The following is a 16,939-nucleotide window of genomic DNA, read 5'->3' as shown; positions in this document are numbered from 1 at the left end:
ATTGGTAAAAGATTTTTGAGTACATCTGCCAGCAAAAGCATTTTTATTCGTAAATGCGACACAACTTCAACTCTACATTGGGCACTTTATAAAACATACCCTAAAAGTAGGCATTTAAAAAGGACATAAAAAGGCATTGAAAGAGGTGAAAATATATTGAGTTGAATATGTTCTTCCCACATGCAGAGGGTTGTCAAGATGGCTGCCGTGGCCTCTGGTAGTGTCTCGTGGGTGTGGCCTCTGAGTCTGGAGTTGATGGCTCAGTCCCCCGTGCCCGGGCGGCCCGCGGGCTCCCACACAGCAAGAACAGAGAAGGTACGCCCAGGAATGAGACTGGCACGCTCCGAACACACACATGCACCTTTAACGATGTTACACCACCTCCTGGGATGAAAAGGAAGGGCGTGGCCTTTGCTCAGACCAAAGACACGGGGCACCTTTAAGTCAGGAACACCAAGGGCCATGGCCCTTGGATGCCCGGTGAATTCTGGCTCTTCACCTGCTTCAGATGGGCCCTCCCTGGGGCAGTCTCTGAATGACACAAACATTTATCTGCATCTCCAGAAGAGTGAGTGGTGTTGCCCCCACGTGGCTTTCACTGCAGTCGGGAGAGTGGCAGATAAGAACAGAAGTAGGAGGCCAGGCAGACTACAGTGAGAGCCCCGGGGCTTGCCAGGGCTAAAGGAGGGAGAGGACATTTAGTCGGGAGGGGCATCTCCTGCTTTGGCGCCTTTGTGTATTCTGTTCCCAGAAGTGGAATGCTGTTCCCCAACATCCCACAGTTCACTCCCCTACTTCCTTCAGATCTGATGCATTCACATGCCATCTTCTCAGGAATGCCTTCTCTGGCTAATCTCTCACTCAACATCTCCTTTTCCCAGGTCTTCCTATCCCTGCTCTGTGCCTTTTCCCCAGCACATAGCACTGTCTAAACAGACTGTGTATTTTACCCATTTATCTTGTTTCTCTTCTTTTTCTTTTCTTCCTGTCTAGAATGTAAGCTCCATGAAGGCAGAGAGTTTTGTCTGTTCACCCTTGAATCCCCAACACCTAAAACTCCTTGGGTGAAAGGATGGATGGATGGATGGATGGGCGCATGGATGCATAATTGGATGGGCAAATGGATGGATGGATGGATAGACAGATGGATGCATGGATGCATAATTAGATGGGCAGATGGATGGAGGCATGGATGCATGGATGGATAGGTAGATGGATGAATGGATAGATGGATGCATACATGCCTGGATGGGTACAGGGATGAATACTAAGTGAAAGTCTTCATCTTCAACCTAAGGAACAATGGGAAGTCACTGAAGTTTTCCCAGTGGGAGAGGAATGTGATCAAGCCCAGCTTCGGGAAGTTTTATGTTGTGGGAATTATGTACAATACTGGAGCAATGAGAAATTGGCCACAGCGAGGCCAGTTAATAGGTATTGCAATTGCAGAAGCTGCCTGAAGTGGTGTGCTGGGAGTGCAAAGTGGAGGGTGGTACAGAGAATCCACAGAACTCTCCATGGACCTGCAGGTGCGGCACTTAGAGGAGGAAGACATCCAGGATGCCCAGCCAGAGGGACTGAGAGAACAGAGATGGGGAAATGAGCTAGAATACCATAAGGCACTGCTGCTAGGTGGGCATGGTTCTGTGGTTCCATGAAACAAGCCTGGAATCTGCAATCGAAAGACCAGGGTTAGTCCTGGCTCTCCTTAACAAAGTGTGCCCTTCTGAACCTCAGCATCATTAGAGGTGAAATAGGAAACTGAAACACAGCTAAGACACAACCACCACCAGTTGTATTTCGGGCGCTGTGCTAGGCAGTCGGCCAACATCACATCATTGGATCTGAATTTGATATTAACCCGGTTTACAAGCTGAGGACAAGGACACTCCCCTTAATTAATAACATCTTAGACTGGGAAATGGTAAGGAAGAGTCAGAGTGAGCCCCTGTGTTCTTCTACTGCATAGTAACTCAGGTTGGAAGAACAAAGCGCCACATTATCGAGAAAAGGGCTACAAATATAAAGTAACAATAAAACAATTCCATTATCTCAGAAGCTAAAAACTCGACTCAATCACAAGTTCCATTAGCATTCAAGATAAATGCTCTTTAAAATGACACCTTTTAGGGACGCCTGGGTGGCTCAGTCGGTTAAGCGTCTGCCTTTGGCTCAGGTCATGATCCCAGGGTCCTGGGATCGAGTGCCGCGTCAGGCTCCCTGCTCAGTGGGGAGCCTGCTTCTCCCTCTGCCTGCCGCTCCCCCTGCTTGTGCTTGTTCTCTCTTGCTCGCTCTCTCTCTCTGACAAATAAAAACTCTTTAAAAAAAATAAAGTAAAATGACACCTTTTATCCGAATCAAGTGTGTCATTCCCCCCCCCACTGCTCCCCCCTCCCTCAATCTTTTGCAGATTGCCTCATTCTTTGCCCTGCTTTGGTTTGCACATCAAAGCCCAAACTCAGTTTCCCTCTCTGGTCCTTTGTAGCAAGTTTCCCCGGTGGCACATTCTTGGCATAGTTGTAAACTCCTTGGGGTTTATAAGGACGTGCTGAGGTCATCCTCACTTTGCCTGAGGAATGCTGTAATGGGAATGGTGGCATTCAACATAAACTTCAGTTTTTCCTCACTGAAAATAGAAAATTTCTTGGTGAAAATATGCTCTAACTGCATGGAGCCAGAGGAAGCAAATGCAAGTTAAAGAGATTCATTTAGGATTTTTATGGTATGAATGGAGGAAATGCAAAACATCTAAAGCTTTCAGTTAACTAAAGTATTTCATTTCTTCTTTAACTTCTGGTGTCAGTGTTACTATTTTAAGTACGAGTTTTAGTATGCTTTTCAAGAGCTCTAATGAGACATCTTCAAATCACTTATATCCAACTAGCAAACAAGAATCAAAAATGTACTTGTCTCCCAAATGACGAGGGATATACATGTAGGAAAGTCCACTCTCTTAATACTTGTTTTGGAACAATTTTTATCCTCTATGGGGGAAAATCGCTATTTACAACGTAAGTCTTTTGCACAGGACGTTTAGAAATCCAGGTTCATGTATAATAGACATGCAGTCGAAAAACAGGCATTCCTAAGGAGAGCTGTCACATTAGCAGAGGAAGGGAACCTGAGGTGGGTTTGTAGCAGTGTCACCTCTGGGTACAGGGACAAGTGTCTGTCCCCTTGGCCAGCCAAGTCTGGAGCACCACTCAGGCAGTAGCCGAGGAAGCCTGTGCTGCTGGCCCTGGGCGCCCCTCTCCTGGTCCAAGGCCCCAGTCACTCTGTGACCCAGTGAGGTTTGCCACAGAGCTATCTTTTCAACCTCCCTACAATTGGCCACCATTTTGAGCTCCTCTTCCTGGTGTAAAAATGGGAGCACTCAGGTTCAAAATTGGATTCAAGTGGGGTGCCTGGGTGGCTCAGTCGTTTAGCGTCTGCCTTCGGCTCAGGTCATGATCCCAGGGTCCTGGGATTGAGCCCTGTATGGGGCTCCCTGCTCCGAGGGAAGCCTGCTTCTCCCTCTCCCACTCCCCCTGCTTGTGTTCCCTCTCTCGCTGTGTCTCTCTCTGTCAAATAAATAAATAAAATCTTTAAAAAAAAAAATTGGGTTCAAATGAGCTTGAAATCAATTCAAAGGCAGGTACAGAATTACACATTTTTATTAGGCATTTTGGGCAGCCTGGTGAAAGATCGATCATTTGTCATCTATTTCTATGAACAAAGACAGATGAACAATATTCCGATACCTCACTATTCCTTTTTTGTTGTTGTTTTCATCCATATAATGAAACAAAAACTGTAAATTTGGATGAGCAGCAGTACTCTTGTCTCCGATGAACAAAAATGTTTCAGATCTGCCCACACAACTGATCTGGAACTTCATGTCATGATTAAAAAAAAAAAAAAAAAAAAGAGGGGCCGCCTGGGTGGCTCAGTTCGTTAAGCGTCTGCCTTCACCTCAGGTCATGATCGCAGGGTCCTGGGATCAAGTCCTGAGTCAGGCTCCCTGCTCGGGGGGAGCCTCCTTCTCCCTCTCCCTCTGCAGCTCCCTCTGCTTGTGCTGTCAAATAATTAAAATCTTAAAAAAAAATAAAAAATAAAACAAGAAGAAGAAGAAGACAGTGAAATCAGCCTCTTCTTCCTCCTCCGATCGCCTTTTAACTCTGTTTGCTAAGGTGGACTCCAGGAGAAAGAGAAAAGGGGTTGGAGCTTGCAGGGGTGGGGGGGCACCTCAGATCCGTCCCCAGACTCTCTGGAGGAGCGGAGGCAGTTCTGTGTCTCCTCCCTCCCCCTCCCCTTCTTTCCTCCAGCAACACCTCCCCTAGCCACACTGAGGCCACCGGAAACTAAAAAGCCATGTGTCACGGACCCACTGCCGACCACATTGAAGATGCAGCACACCCAAGCACACTCCCCAACACCAAGCATCAGCTCACGTGACCATTTGCCCTTGGTGTTCGATGCAAACCCCTACTATTCACAGTGTTCCAAACTTTGCATTCAGATCTTTTCAGGTTGGGGGTGAGGGGTAATTTGGCGAAGCAAACACCGTAACTGGTTTCTTATATAACCCTACAGTTGGCAGCAAGGCAGCGTGCATCGAAATGAAGCAACGCTCATTCATCCAAGAAGGCTTTGCTTTTCCTTTTTTGGAGGGATAAATGCTCTGGTTTGTTTTTTCTCCGTGGCATATATTCATTTTATTATTGGCTGGCTTTAATGATTCTTTGAAGTTAATCTTTACGTGTGAATGGCAGGGTTCTGTTTAAGTTTTGGAAGCTTCCGGAGGAGGTGTCTCTGTATGCCTCTAGACAAGAGAATGCTTTTATAAGTAACTGGATGCTTTTAGGTGACAGTGAAATTGGGGAGACTGGGCAGGACCTGGGACCCAGGCTGCCATAGGGATCAACGCTGGTCAAGTGCTTAGAATTTCAGAGTTGCAGCCTTTGGAAAGAACTAGCATCCTGCCATCCCAGTAACTTCTCCACACCAGACATCGCACCTGGAAAAGGGGCCAGCTGAACTAACTTTTCAACGTAGCATACGTTCTTTCCATTTCTTCTTCCTTTCCTATTAAAACAACAACAACAACAACAAACTTTGTCTACGTGTCTCAGAGCAAGACAACTGCCCGCAATGTTTCCTTTCTCAACTTCAGAGCTGAGATTCTCTTAAAATGTTTTTGTATCTTTTTCGGAATCCAATAGCCATTAGAAAATGATCAAAGGGTTGCATATTCCTAGTTCCCAAATTACTAATAATAAAGTTTTCCAATGAAAAATCCCAGGATTGCTTGAGGATCTCTTCCCACGTTCCCACTGTGGAATACAAGCGGGAATTGGGACATTCATCCAGTAAAGTTCAATTAGGGGGGAAAAGCCATATTTCAAAATGAATTCCACTTTTTTCTTTAAAAACAAGAGTTCACTGACCAAGAAAGATTTCAAAATGTTTTCTCTAATACCCCAACACGAAACTTTGAGGTTTTCAGGGAATTACAGGGATCAAACGACAAGTCGAGACTTGGGTTTCCAGGTTTCCCAAAGGCTCGAAACTCCCTTAGAGGCTAATTGCTGTTTACTGCGGAGACCTTCCTCATTTTTCTTCGGTAACATTTTCCATCTCAAGAAGGGTCGTCCCATTCAGCCGAGGAGCATGGTGTCTGAGTGGCTGAATGGAATTGCTACCAATGGAAAGTATGCTGCAAGAGGCGTTGATAAAGCAGCTGCAAGGCAAACCTTGGCTGTTTTTTCCATCCTCCCCAAGCAAAGTTAATTAGCATAGGGAAAATGACTAAGGTGTTGACGTCACCTCTTTCCAGTAGAAACTTACACTCTGTCTCCGTCGGCCTGAAAGCATGCAGGACTTGACTCAGGAATTTGCTGTCCAAACAGGATGCTCTGGAAGCTGTGCTTTTTTTTCCCCAGGGGGCTGGACTTCAGTGCTTTATAAAGGGCTGGCTGGAGAAAGGACCTACAGCCTCTTGCAAAGGAATCTCACTTGGGGCTTGACTGCCTGAGCTGCTAGTCTTCTCACTGTAAGAAAGCAAGATGCACTTTAGAAACTTTAACTACAGTTTTAGCTCCCTGATTGCCTGTGTGGCAAACAGTGATCTCTTCAGTGAAAGTGAAACCAGGGTAAGGCTTCTAATGTAATGTGATTTTTGAGAGTTTTCAAAGCATTATGTTAATTGGGACTATTAACTGAAATATTTGCAGGGTGTTATGTGGCTGTCTTGTGGGTTTGGGGGTTTGGAATAAATCCAAAATACTTGGAGCTTTATCAGTCAAAAGCCGTTGCCTGAGGACTTAACCGTGAAGGAATTTTTAAAGCTTTCAATATTTGAAAACATCTAGGTCCCTTGACCAACTGGTAACGCAACTGGTTTTAACAGGGTATTTTTCGTTCTGTGTAGGTCGTAGTAAACTTTTAGAGGGAAGCTTTTTCTGACAGTGAATGGAGCTTTTCACTTTGACATCTAGAGACCAGAATAATTTTATCTTAGGAAATAAATATCATAAAGATGTGTGTATGTTTGTAGTAATTACAAAGGCCTGTCCTCAAGTTTTCAGATTTCTTTAGTAGGGAAAATGAGGCCATAGCAAGTAATAAAACTGGATAAATAACTTAAGTGGGGGATAAGTGTACCTCCTGGGAAGCAGCTCTCATTGATGGTAATTAGTATAATTAGTAATTTTAATTACTGTGCTTTTCTTCATTTGATTAAGATGTAAGATTTCCATCACTAGCTACCCAGCTGTCTAATTGATCTTGAACAGTACTGTATATGGATGAATTCTGTGTGTTCTGTTTGGGGGATGGTATTCGTGTGATATGCTTTATACTCAATGCCATATTGGAGCCTGTGTTGTTGTTGTTTTTAAACCAAATGTAACTCCATAATTGCGTATGATACTTGTGAGCCAGGACTGGTCTTTTTTTGAACTAGATATCAGAGCACATTCTACGTATGAAAGTACTACAAAATCTGTGTATTTCGTATTAGCCTTATATGAGTCAAAATCAGTATTTAATTAATTAGAGATGCCATCCAACAACTGTAATAACCAGATACCGGTTATTAGAACCAATAAGATTACTTTATTGGAGAATGGTATCACAGTAATACGGATTCAACAGATACTGTGCTTCTCTTGTGTTCTGGTCCTGAGCCCTGACTTGTATTCTAAAAATATTCCTCAAAGTCCTCTCCCCCTAAATTCTGAATCATAACTTCAAAACGAAGCAGTTGGTCACAATGCCTATTGATGAGGTCATGCAAAATTCCAAATTTATGCCCATACGCTGTGCCAGAAACTTGCCCGTCCTCATGCTCGAGAGAGGTGGAGAAAAAAACACACGCAGCCAGATAAAATCCTCCGCGAAGCATCTGCTGTGCGTTGTTCTCATTCTTTACCTCTGCAAAACCCCTCAGAACTGTTCGTAAACTAAAGAAAAGCCACGGAATTCAAAGAGAGGAAGTGTTCCCACCCACCACCACCCCCCTAACAACCTGCCCAGTGGAGGCAGGCTGACCACTGGCCCCACGAGCTGGAACACAGGTCCTGTCCTGCCTATGGGGCGCCTTGGCCCCGGACATCCCATTCCCTCCCCTCTGTCTAGCGCCGAAGAAGAGTCTTGAAAATGCTCTCCCCTCTTATACACCATCCTCCCGCCGCCCCTCTGCAGAAGCCGTGCTTTCCATAGGTTTCCGAGGTGCTCGGTGGGCCCCACCCACCTCCCCTTCTGCATGGATCCCCTTTAGAGAAGGCACGCTGCCCGCACCGGACCCTCAGCCGGCCCTTTTCTGCCTTACACAGAATTCCCACAACCTGTCCTCGGTGTTCAGTCTGGAAAAAAAGACTCGGAAAGCACGACGACTCAAAGTCCATACAATCTTTCTGGAAGTTTCGGCTGTCAACTCCCTCTCTGGTTGGAACCCTGAGGCCTTGCAGTGGCTTCCCAGCTCCCCCCACACCCTCCCCCTCCTGGACCCAGCCCAGCAGGGGGCGCTCTCCAAAGAGCTTTCCCAGAAGGCTAATGAGCTCCCTCCTGAATGGAAGCCTAATAACACCCTTGAACTTGGGCATTTCCATTCTAAGAGCTCATGCTGTTTCATAATTTTCACTAGCCTTTATAACACTAGAGCTAGAAATGTACATATATTAAAGCCAGCATGCAGAAATGGGTCCATTTGCAGCACATTAATTTTTAAACCAGTATTCTTTTAGAGTTAAAAAGTAACAGACCAAGTGGGAAAACAATAGGGGGATTTCTTCTTAAACCTCTTCCTTTACACTAAGAAATGCAAGGTTTCTTTTAACTTCATTGTTTCCCAGTGCAATAAAAAAAATTTTTTTTTTCAAATGAGCTCCAGTGTTCTTAAGCCCTAAAGAAATATCTGCTGCACACAGCAATACCCAAAACTGAGCAGTGGGATCAGTTAACGGGGCTGGGGAAGGTTGTTGGACGTTAGGAACTGTCCTTTTCCACTTTAAAAGACTGTTTCTGTGACTATAAGAGGTGGTTAAGTATTGGTACTTGTTCTGCTCATTCTGTGAATTTAATAAAATCACCTGTCTTAGACGTAAAAGGGCAGAAAGAGCAAATCTTCCTCAGGGGGTGGCTCTCCGTCCCCTCTAAGAAAGGAGTTGGCTGTTCTCGAAATGATACGAGTTCACTTCCCCAAGAAGAAACCAGTGGAGTTGTCAAGACTCCTACGCAGGTATGTTCTAACTCCTTTTATTTTTGTTGTTACTTTTCAGGCCAAATTCGAATCCCTCTTTAGGACATACGACAAGGATATCACCTTTCAGTATTTTAAGAGCTTCAAACGAGTCCGAATAAACTTCAGCAACCCCTTATCTGCGGCAGATGCCAGGCTGCAACTGCATAAGACTGACTTTCTCGGAAAGGAAATGAAATTGTATTTTGCCCAGGTGAGTTGAATCCATTGATACGCATGCTTCTCCCTCTCCCCCCTTTTAAAAGTAGCTTAAACATTGATTATGCTATACCTTGATTTTTTTGAATGCATATACATTTGGACTGTAATATTGGAATTACGAAGTATATCCTATTCCATACCCTTCCTCCATGCATCATTATTCGTGACCATTTTACTGCCACATGAAAATGTGTTTAAAAAGATCATTATATGGGGGCGCCTGGGTGGCTCAGTCGTTAAGCGGCTGCCTTCGGCTCAGGTCATGATCCCAGGGTCCTGGGATCAAGCCCCACATCGGGCTCCCTGCTCCGCGGGAAGCCTGCTTCTCCCTCTCCCACTCCCCCTGCTTGTGTTCCTGCTCTCGCTCTCTGTCAAATAAATAAATAAAATCTTAAAAAAAAAAAAAGGAAATTTAAAACTCTTAAGTTTTGAGAAAGGCGAAGTTCATACTCTAAATTTTCAGTGCCTCACCTTTCTTAAGAAAACATCAGCATTGGGGCGCCTGGGTGGCTCAGTCGTTAAGCATCTGCCTTCAGCTCAGGTCATGATCCCAGGGTCCTGGGATCGAGCCCCGCATTGGGCTCCCTGCTCAGCAGGAAGCCTGCTTCTCCCTCTCCCACTCCCCCTGCTTGTGTTCCCTCTCTCACTGTGTCTTTCTCTGTCAAATAAATAAATAAAATCTTTAAAAAAAAAGAAAACATCAGCATGTGTTTGAAAGCAGGCAGTCTCAGAAATGGCCCTGACCCTGGTTTGAGGAACTCTGGGAGAACCTTTCCTGCTCCTTTAGGAAGGTGGTCCGTAGAGTGCAAGGTTCTGGCCGTGGCTACTCCAGCTAGGAGGGTTTGTGCAGAGGGTTTCCAGGAAGTTGCTCCAGGGTTAGGGCTAATGATGTGCTCCAGACGGAGAGCAGACCTGAGTGGGTCCCCACTCTGTGCAGTTTCTTAGCAGCACCGAGCTCCATGCGATGGAGAGCCCGCAGCCTGCAAATGCAGGCATGCACATGGGCACAGGGCTGCCAGGCCTGGCTTGAAAGGAAACAGGTAGCAAACGCTAAGAAATCCTCCTGGTAGCAGGAGTCCCAGCCCCAGGACATTCACGAAGGGCTGTGCATGGGTTTGCTTTTTCCCTGGCTCACCATCCTTCCAGTTCTCCCCGCTCCCCTCCCTCCAACCTTCAATGATCGGTGACCCATTTTCAAGGCAGCTCACAAAGTTCTATATGATGATGTAACAGGGATCCAACAGGTTAGCGGTGGAAGGAGAAGGAACTTCTTGGATGCTGCTTTCTGGTTCTAGCTGGCCCACACTGGGGCTCTGAGCTCCCCAGGGCGGTAGAGGAGCAGACATTATAGAGAGGCTTCCTGACCTGGGCAGGAGGGCTTGCTGGCCCCTCAAGCGTAAATTAGAGCTGGGATGCCCTGCCCCCTGGTGGCCTGTGGGAGGCACGGGTTTTGACCTTGGATCCTTAGTTGTGAGCACACTCCTTTCTGAGTTTGATCATGTTCTGGATCATTACTTAGTCCTCCCACAGCTTTCTTCTCTCCCTCTTTTTTTTTTTTAAAGCTGGTGATTTTATTATTTATTTATTTTCTTTTTTTTTTTTTTTAAAGATTTTATCTATTTATTTGACAGAGAGAGACACAGCGAGAGAGGGAACACAAGCAGGGGGAGTGGGAGAGGGAGAAGCAGGCTTCCCACTCAGGAGGCAGCCCGATGCGGGGCTCGATCCCAGGACACTGGGATCATGACCTGAGCTGAAGGCCATGCTTAACGACTGAGCCACCCAGGCGCCCCCCACAGCTTTCTTCTGATTACGAAAGTAAATATGCGCTCATTGTGAAAATTAAAATACAAAGAAAACCCAAACTGGTTAGACGTTGATGTAACACCTTTGTGGACAGCCCTATAGCCACTGATAGGACTTCTAAGCCCAAGCTAGCGTCATGGGTTATTGTTTCATATTATTATTATTTTTTAAACTTCCTGGAAGGTGGATCCTTTTTCCCTTCATCGCTTTTGTCATGTGATTTGGAAGCCCAGAGGGAGGGAATTGCGGGGTACCACCGGATAGACGGGAGCCCTGGGCCCCGTCCCTGCTTTGGCCCCTGAGAAACTCTATCAAATCTTCGAGCTGTAGCTTAGCCTTTTGGAGCTTCCGCTATGCCTCCGTGATATGAGGAGCCGGAAGAAATGGATGCTGAGATCCCTCTGGCCTCAAGCAACAGGGCTTTATTTTTCCCATTTCTACTAAAACGGTACTAGTTTTCCATCAGTCTGGGTCAGTGGTAATTACTTGCCGTCCCTGCGCCTGTGGGTCCCGGTCCTGGGAGGGGGCGCCCCATAACCCCACCTTCTCCAAATAGACCATATGGCGAGCCGTCCTTGAACAGCATGCGTTCCGCTGCCCAGACGTGGGGTCATCCTTTGTCCCCTGTCCCCCGCAAGCTAAGTGCTGTTGCATCGCGTGGCTTCTTTCCTCCAGAAACATCCACCTGTGTTTTCTCTCTCTCCTCAGACTTTACACATAGGAAGTTCCCACCTGGCTCCCCCAAATCCAGACAAGCAGTTTCTGATCTCTCCTCCCGCCTCACCGCCGGTTGGTTGGAAACAAGTGGAAGATGCTACTCCGGTCATAAATTACGATCTGTTATACGCTATCTCCAAGCTGGGGCCAGGTAAGCTGTGCTCTGGGGCAGGAGCAGGGAAAGAGATGGGGAGAAATTGTGCTCGGGGGCCAAGACCGAGATGCACACCTGCCTCAGGGAGCGGCCAGAGCCTTGTGGCCCCTTTCGGCTGTCCTTCGATGGATGCGAGCGGGTTCTGTGAATTGTTCCTATCCGCATTCATCTGTGTCTGTAACTCAAGTTGTTGGGAGCATACATGCCTGCCTCTGGCCTTAGCCAGTCATGGAGACCAAGCACCGTGACCCCTCACGGCCGGCATCTTGCGAATCCTTCCCGTCACTGAGCGCAGCCTGTGTGGGCAGCTCCAGACCCAGGCCCCAGGCCTGTCACCCCAGGATGAGCGACTGGACTCGGAAAGGGAAAACGGACCATCCCACACTTGAGAAACTTCATTTTTAGTCAAGGTGGTTTCATCCATTGATCCGATTCTCACCTGCCCTTTTGAATGTTCAAGAGAACCACAGAGTATAGTGAAGAAAGAGCCCCTGTCATGCATGCCCCCTCTTGGCCCCATTGGGGTGCTCACACCTTTTCAAATGCAGAGAAAGAAGAGGTTCCGGTCCTCTGATGCGAGGAAGGTGTGAGTATGCAGAGAGGTAACAGATACTCTGGCCTCGGTCTTCTTCTCCATACAATGGGTATCACCCAGTGGAGTTAGGAGCAGTAGAGGAGATTGTCTAGAAAGTACCTCAGAAGTGCCTGGCCCACAGGCATTGCCCAATACAAGATTTCTGGAAACAATAAAATGTTGGTGGTTCCTGTCCTACCTGCTAGGGTTTGAGTGAGAGGCATGAAGTGGTTTGAGCCCACCCTCCTTACTTATCCATAGAGCAACCATAATAAATGCTGAGACTCTCAGCTCCTCATTTCTCCTTGCCCAGCAATCTGATGATGTTCCTTTGGCTGGAGTGTTTTATTTCTTGGACCCTCAGCAGTTTCATGTTGAAAAGATTATATTTCTGAACACACCGCCCCAGTGGAAATTCCCTCTGAGGGAGAGAGCAAGAATCACATTACTTACTGGTAATGGTGGCGTGAAGGTCAAGACGGCCAGTCTGAGGAAGCGGGTGCCCCTCCCCACAGCTCCTGGCTCAGGTGCATCAGCAGAGCTGAGGAGTGGAGTCTGCGGGGATGCTAAAGAAGAGAAGAAATGGGACCTCCATCAGGGAGAGGTGACAAACTGCTCTAGAGGCACAAGTCCAGCTAAAGACAATTCGTCACACTCCAGAATCTACCACGCCTTTACAGAAGCTGATCTGAGAAGCCTTTTCAGAAACTAGACATAATAAAATCCATTCACCCTTAGTTTATCTCACAGTGAGCTGGAACAACATTCATATTTGGCTGTGCTTTGCAGCCAACAAGATTGCAAAGATTTTGCAAATATGGCCCTATGCAGAAGCTTGCTGGGTTGTGGCCAATTGGTAGGTAGATAAGGATCCTGACCAACGTGATCTTGTGACCCTCCACTTTCATTCCCTCCCTGACATTCCAAATCGAGAAACAACAACCACCTTTTTTCATGAGGAAAAGTGCCTTCCAGATTCCGAGGAGTCCCCAGAGTAGTGTGAGGCAGGAAGGTCTGGAATCCGGGCTGAGGAAAAACACACAGAACTTGGAGGAAAACCCACCCCTGGGCACCTGGGGGGAGGGGAGGAGCGAGCTGAAGCAAACCCTCCCCCCACCTGTTTAAATCCTAGCTTCCTACTGCACCCAGCTTCCCACCAGTAATGGTCCATGCTCTATTTGTAAACATTAGTAAAACTAAGTGACACTTATCAGGCCTGCCACCTGGGCACCAGGACCTAAGAACTTGGCTTGCACTTACGTAATCGGCTCAGTGAGGTCAGGGCCATTATGATCCCATTTTACAGAGGAGGAGATGGAGGTTCACAGGGATGCGAAAGAATGTGCCCACGGGCTCCGGGTACTGAATGGCGGGGCTCCCAGCCCACATTTGGCCACCGCCTCCCTCAGCCCTGAAGAGGCAGCCAGAGCAGCACCATAGATTGCTTCTCAGTTACTTCTGGAAGATTCATCCATCCTATCCTTGCTGTGCCAGAGGGCCCTGAACTGGACTGAACCTGGTCAGACTCAGGCTGACCTAGAAATGCAGGACACTCCTGGCTCCCGGGGGTGCAAGTTGTCCAAAGCAAAGGGATGCTGTGGTCAAACATGTTTTGGGAGCCCCTGGTTCAAACCAGCCATAATTGAGTCCTCTCGCGGGGCCCCCGGTGTGTGTTGCCTCCATGCAGGAGCCTTGAGAGGGAGGCTGGCGATGTCCCTTCCTACCGTGTTTTATTCATGCACTGTCTTCTCCTGAATGCACGCTCCTCACACTGTGCTCGGGAGTCATCTGGGAATTTTAGGAGGCCTGGTGAGCATGTTAAGTGTAATTAAAAATGCACCCCTTGGGACACCCGACTGGCTCAGTCTGGTAGGTGTCTGACTCTTTGGCCCAGGTCATGATCTCAGGATCATGAGATCGAGCCCTGCGTTGGGCTCCGCGCTGGGTGTAGAGCCTGCTTGGGATTCTCTCTCCCTCCCTCTCCCTCTGCCCCTCCCCCATATAAATAAATAAATAAATAAGATAAACTCCTTCCATACACCTCAATTCAGTGTTTGAAAGCAGAATAATATATAATGGTGATTATATGTGTGTGTGTGTGTATGTTTTTGTATTATTCTTATATTTATATATATACTTTTATATATAAATTTTTTTTCTGCTAGAGCAAAAAAGAGGTATACCAAAAGAATACCCATCCAGAGCGTATCTGGCCGCGTCCCTCCGTCCCCGCTGACCGTCCAGAGAAGCTTGGCCGCGCAGACCCCTCCATGTTTCTTGCCTCAGTGACCCTGCATTTCTCTTCCTTCCCTAGGGGAAAAGTATGAGTTGCACGCCGCGACCGACACCACTCCCAGCGTGGTGGTGCACGTGTGTGAGAGCGATCAGGAGAACGAAGACGACGACGAGATGGAACGAATGAAGAGACCCAAACCAAAAATCATCCAGACCCGAAGGCCGGAGTACACGCCCCTGCACTTAAGCTGAACTGGCGCCCCCGGGGGGCAGAAGTATTCTGAATCACACTCGCGGGGAGGCATCTTGTACTGGGGAAGTGGCCGCTCACGACCTGGGAGGTGGCAGCCGTGATGGGCGGGGCAGACATTCCAGCGCGCCTGCTCAGAAGGGAATCCGGGCTCCGCCCCCTGGTTCTGATGCTCCGCCTCCGCCAGCGTTCCTGGCTTCCGGGAATGTCCTGGGCCAATCACTGAGCTCCGGGTGATCGCACAAGGACATTTGGGCCCGGCTCGTTGCAAACTGATCACGATAGTGTTTCCTACTTGTCCTTTTCTGGTAGGTTCCGTGTTTGTCGAGGGCAGCTTCATCCCCGGGTGTGGGGAGAGCCTTCTGTTGCCGAGCAGCCTGCGGGGTAGGCTCTCTCTACCGGGAAGAAGAGGCACCACGAAGCCACAAAGTGGTGCAGAAACGTCGTGAAAACGAGAACAACGCAAATGTGGGATTTGTAGTGTTTCATTTTTTTTCCCCCTCATGTTCTAATGTTTGTGCATGTATATTACAGATTTTCAGAACTAAGCTTTGTTCGTGTATAGAGTTACGCCATTGTTGTTTTGCATCTTTTGGGAAGACGGGAAAGCGTTTGGAACATCTGTCACCTTTCCAGATTCATGACTGTCCTTGCAACAGCACTCACACGGGGCATCCCAGCTGGAATACATCCAGCCCGCACCCTATCCGATGCCGCATCTACCTTGTGCTTTGGCAAAAGAAGTCGATCTGAAATTCCTATGTCAAGTTTCGCTTTATAAAATTCAGAGAATAGCAGTTTCACTGCCAACTTTTAGTGGGTGAGAAATTATAGTTTGGGTCTTTTGGGTCATTGTTTCCATTTCCTTCTTTTAGGTGGTGGTTTATACACATGAATCATAGCCCCCCAAAAAAACTTTTGTGGGAGCTGTTGGTTGAGATAGTTGATTTTTTTTTTTACCCCACTAAAACGTCACGATAAACTTGTAAATAAAGCTGATAGCATATATTCATACCCATTGTACACCTGGGTGAAAAATACGGCGGTGGAAGAATAGTGTCGGAATATTACCCTACCTGTGACTTGTATGTTGTAGAAAACGCTGTTAAATGTTGGACAGGACTTGAACTCAAAGCATGTGAAGTGGATAGTACATGTGTGGTGGAATGAAAGAGATGCAGTGCCTTCCCCATTAATTCCTGATGGAATCGTTACACTCGATTAGTCTGTAATTTTTTTTTCTAGTTGTAATGTGTATGTCTGGTAAAGAGGTATTCTATTTTGGCCTTACAATACCCGAGCAAAATTGGTCGTTTTGAAATACCTAATGCCAAGTAACAGTGCATGCTTTGGAAGTTTGGAAGGTGGTTTCCTTTTAAGAAGCAAGTACATTTGATCGTTCCTATCAAGAAATTGAATGTTCTCAAACCCCTGTTTACAGTACTTGGTGAGGTGGGGGGCAGGTGAGGGAGAGACCATTGCATAGCTGTTCAAATGTTCCTGGTTAAGTGCTTTTAAACTGGAGAGGCTATAACCTCAAAATATTTTTTTTAACTGCAGTCTATAATAAATCAACACAATATGCTCTTTACGGAAAGGTTAATCTTTGTGCCCTTTTATTTCTGATTGACCGGTCTGTGAACTCTTTGAATCCTGCAGTCTCAAAAGGACACATTCCTTCACCAGTTTCTGTTTAGAAACTCCTAATTCTTTGCTCTGGTTCACGGAGGGGTGACCACACTAACCAGACACCACTTAGCAAAGGGGAGAATAGATAAAACTGAAATCGGGGGTCTGAGTATTTGCTTTGTGTAGGGAGATGATACTCTGACGAGAAGCCGACTCACCAACAAAACCAGCAGCTCCACTAAACAGCAATGTTTTTGACTGTTAATGTGAAGAGTCGTCTTTCCTGTTAGAAAAGATGTCCACGAAAGATACTGAATTACAAAGGCCAGTTATGTTCAGAAAAGTCTGTCTCTGAACCTTCTGTTCGAATCTCAAGCAGCCTTTTCCCTGGAGCCCTGATGACACGAGGTGGTGAGCTTCCTGCCCAGGCCAGCCCACAAAAGCCAAAACAAGCCAGGGTTTCTTCGCTGAACTCGCAAAAATGACATTAATCTCGATCAAGATTAGCATGAGGCATTCTTCCGTGAAAATTCACATGCTCTTCTTTTTTTTCTCTTACGAAGAGCCTCATCCCATCACGTCCAGGAGAATTTCCATATCTTAAACCCATTAACGTTTGAGGTTTAAACATTG

General features: G+C 46.9%; 1 protein-coding gene across 3 annotated transcripts in view; it reads left to right on the top strand.

Annotated features, from left to right (window-relative positions):
- RCAN1 (regulator of calcineurin 1) overlaps positions 1-16,274 on the top strand; it is a 95,411-nt gene extending 79,137 nt beyond the window's left edge. For 2 of the 3 annotated variants that reach the window (XM_032396935.1, XM_032396937.1), the window contains exons 2-4: positions 8,760-8,933; positions 11,456-11,615; positions 14,507-16,274. In XM_032396935.1, coding sequence (XP_032252826.1) covers positions 8,760-8,933; positions 11,456-11,615; positions 14,507-14,679 — 507 coding nt within the window. In that variant the 3' untranslated portion in view covers positions 14,680-16,274. Of the gene's footprint in view, positions 1-4,557; positions 6,132-8,759; positions 8,934-11,455; positions 11,616-14,506 lie in introns of those variants that run through there. The other variant, XM_032396936.1, reaches the window with a different exon arrangement.
- The last annotated feature ends 665 nt before the right edge of the window (positions 16,275-16,939 follow it).

This window comes from Phoca vitulina, unplaced genomic scaffold, assembly GCF_004348235.1.
Source record: "Phoca vitulina isolate PV1807 unplaced genomic scaffold, GSC_HSeal_1.0 scaffold95, whole genome shotgun sequence".
In the NCBI taxonomy this organism is placed as follows: Eukaryota; Metazoa; Chordata; class Mammalia; order Carnivora; family Phocidae; genus Phoca; species Phoca vitulina.
This window is presented reverse-complemented; position numbering and strand designations above follow the sequence as displayed.